Consider the following 2,716-nt stretch of genomic DNA (forward strand, 5'->3'; position numbering starts at 1 on the left):
AATAATAGTATTTTTCTGATATTCATTTCTTTAAAAGCCTTGGCTGAGAAATATTACTGTAACAAATTAGGTTTTATTTGATTGATATCTTTATTTATTTTATATTTTGCTCCTTTTTATAAAAAAGTATAATATGAAAAATAAAAATATCTAACAGAATTAATTTAATTATGTGTTCTTAACCATATATTTCTTTTCAAAACCGAATAAAATTTATTTGCATTGCTTTTCTTTCAAAAAGGGGTCCTTTCTTGTTTTATTGAAAAAAAAAGGAGATAAAAACCAAAAATAATAATAATCTTAATGTTTTTGTGGTTGCTATATATATATATATATATATGGGTTAGAATTTAAAAAACTAATAGAACTTTCATGATTTATTTATAACACAGTCCTAAAATCATATTTCACAATTTAAAAGCACAAATCCTAGCATTGAAGTGGAATTAATGAACAAAGAAGATATTAAAAGAAAAAAAAAAGAGATATATAAAAACCTAATTAGGAAAAGTGTTGAAGTAGAAGAAAGAACATTGCAAGATCTGACAAGCGGCATTCTAACTCTTTTTGTAGGAATGAATGAGTTAGGACAGCAAATGGCTAGGTGACTTTGTTTTGATTGTGTTAAGTTTATTTTTTTTTTAAATAGATATAAAATTCTTTATAACAACTCATTTCAAGTTTTAAAGTTGGTTAATTGACAAAGATATTTTAATGTTAAGGTTGCTTCGGTTCAATCGTTTCTTGCAACCATGTGGAATTTTTTTTATTTATCATTATTTATATTTATTAAATATTTAATTTAATAATAAATATATAAATTGATTAACAAGTTCAAATATTTAAGATAAAATATAATTATATTCAAGTTACAAGTATCCAAAAAGGAGATACTCGTATCTCACACAAACTTGAGAAAGTAGTAATCTTTTTGTTCGAACTCGTTTCAAACTTGATTATAGGTAACTTAAACCCAATATAATTGGATCAGGTAAGATTGGGTATCCAAATATTCACTATTCATTACCATCTTTACTTTCAATTCTTAAAAATTTTATTTTTATATTATTAAAAATAAAAATAATTATTTAAAACTCTCACATGATATTGGCACGAGAGGTTTTTTTTTAAAACAAAAGTAGTTTTAAATCTTTAATCTCAAATAAGCATACTTTTAAACTTATTTCTCATATAAGGTATTTATTATTATTTAAGTACGAGGTCATAGTCTTGATAACGAAATAACCATATCATAGTCTTCTGTTTAAAAAATAAAATTTCTTAATAATTTTTAAATAACAAAACCGTAATTGATTACAACCTAAACACCATCCCAAACCCTTCAACCTTAAAACATCATTTCTTGATTGGATTTACTATGGATGCTTGAAGGTCGAAGGATTGGAGATTGTATTTTAGCTTGTAATTAATTAGGGTTATGCTAATTTAAAAATTATTAAAAATCTTTATTTTTAGAATAAAATTATTTCTTTATTAAAAATATGAATAGCACTTAGGTGACAAGAAATACCTCAGAATATTCTTATTTGAAAATAAAGATTTAAATTAATTATCTTTGTGTGGGAAAAAAACTCATTGACATGATATTAATGCAACTTAAAATATTCTATACAAATAAAGAAATAAGTTTAAAAATACCAGTATTTAAAATAAAGATTTTAAAGTACACCTATTTTGTAAAATGACACATTTTTTTGGTCTTCATGCAAGTTATATGACTAATTGCAGTTACTCCATTTATGGAAACCCATAATCTTTCTTAATTAATCTTTGGACTAAGATATAAGAACTCGTAACCATGAAATCAGTCACACATTTAACGTTAGAGTCCTCTACTCGAGATCTCGCTCTAACTATTTCTCCTATAAATAACCTCACAGGCCTTCACCTTCTCCTCATGCATCTATCCATCAGTTTGCTCTCTTTCCTTATCAACTATTTACATTAAAAAAAAAAACACATTATGATCATGGCTTGCAAAAATGTGTTTGTTCTTTTGTTCATATTGTGCGTCTTGGCTAGTAGTGCAGCTGCAGCAAGGGAGCTAAACGGCTACAACAAGGCGTCAGGCCATAACCACCTTACAGCAAGGCATGAGGTTAATATAGACTCTTATAAGTGCTGGAATGCACTCAGTCAGCTGAACTATTGCACGATGGAGATTTTTCGCTTCTTCTTGAATGGCCACAGTGGCATTACCCGTGACTGTTGCGGTGCCATTCAGGACATATATGACTGCGACCCTATCGTGCTCATTTCCCTTGGTTTCACATCTGAGCAGGACAACATCCTTTTAGACTACTGTTATGCATCTTTTGGCCCTGTTGTTGATCCTCTTGTTGGCTCTCCACTTAGTGCCGAAGCCCTTATTTAGAGAACGGGTTTTATTTTCCTTGGTGTTATGTTTCTAATAGCATCACCACTGGTTGTCATGGTGCTTGCTGTGTGATGAAGTTGTTTGAATAAATTGAATAATAAAAGAGACTTTAGAATCACTTCTATCATTAGTCCTTGACTTTTTAGCAATGTTTTGTTTTCATTCGTGACCTGAAAAAAAATTAATTTTTGCATTCACATCTTTTAAATCTGTTTCAAATTCATCTACCCGTCACTGTGCCATTAAATTTTAGACGAAATTTGCCATATATATGTCTACCATAATTCAAAGTACCACATGATAAATTTTGTCCATATT

The 2,716-nt window shown here is 28.4% G+C and overlaps 1 protein-coding gene across 1 annotated transcript; it reads left to right on the forward strand.

The window, feature by feature from the left end:
* The first annotated feature begins 1,990 nt into the window (after positions 1 to 1,990).
* On the forward strand, positions 1,991 to 2,395 carry LOC18602171 (egg cell-secreted protein 1.1-like). Its single transcript, XM_007033392.3, has one exon. The coding sequence runs from the start codon at positions 1,991 to 1,993 to the stop codon at positions 2,393 to 2,395; it is 405 nt and encodes a 134-aa protein (XP_007033454.3).
* Positions 2,396 to 2,716: the final 321 nt, after the last annotated feature.

This window comes from Theobroma cacao, chromosome 4, assembly GCF_053813885.1.
Source record: "Theobroma cacao isolate CCN51 chromosome 4, ASM5381388v1, whole genome shotgun sequence".
NCBI lineage: Eukaryota > Viridiplantae > Streptophyta > Magnoliopsida > Malvales > Malvaceae > Theobroma > Theobroma cacao.

Coding starts and splice junctions, on each gene's coding strand:
- LOC18602171 (XM_007033392.3), top strand. CDS start 1,991: ATGGCTTGCAAAAATGTGTTTGTTCTTTTGTTCATATTGTGCGTCTTG.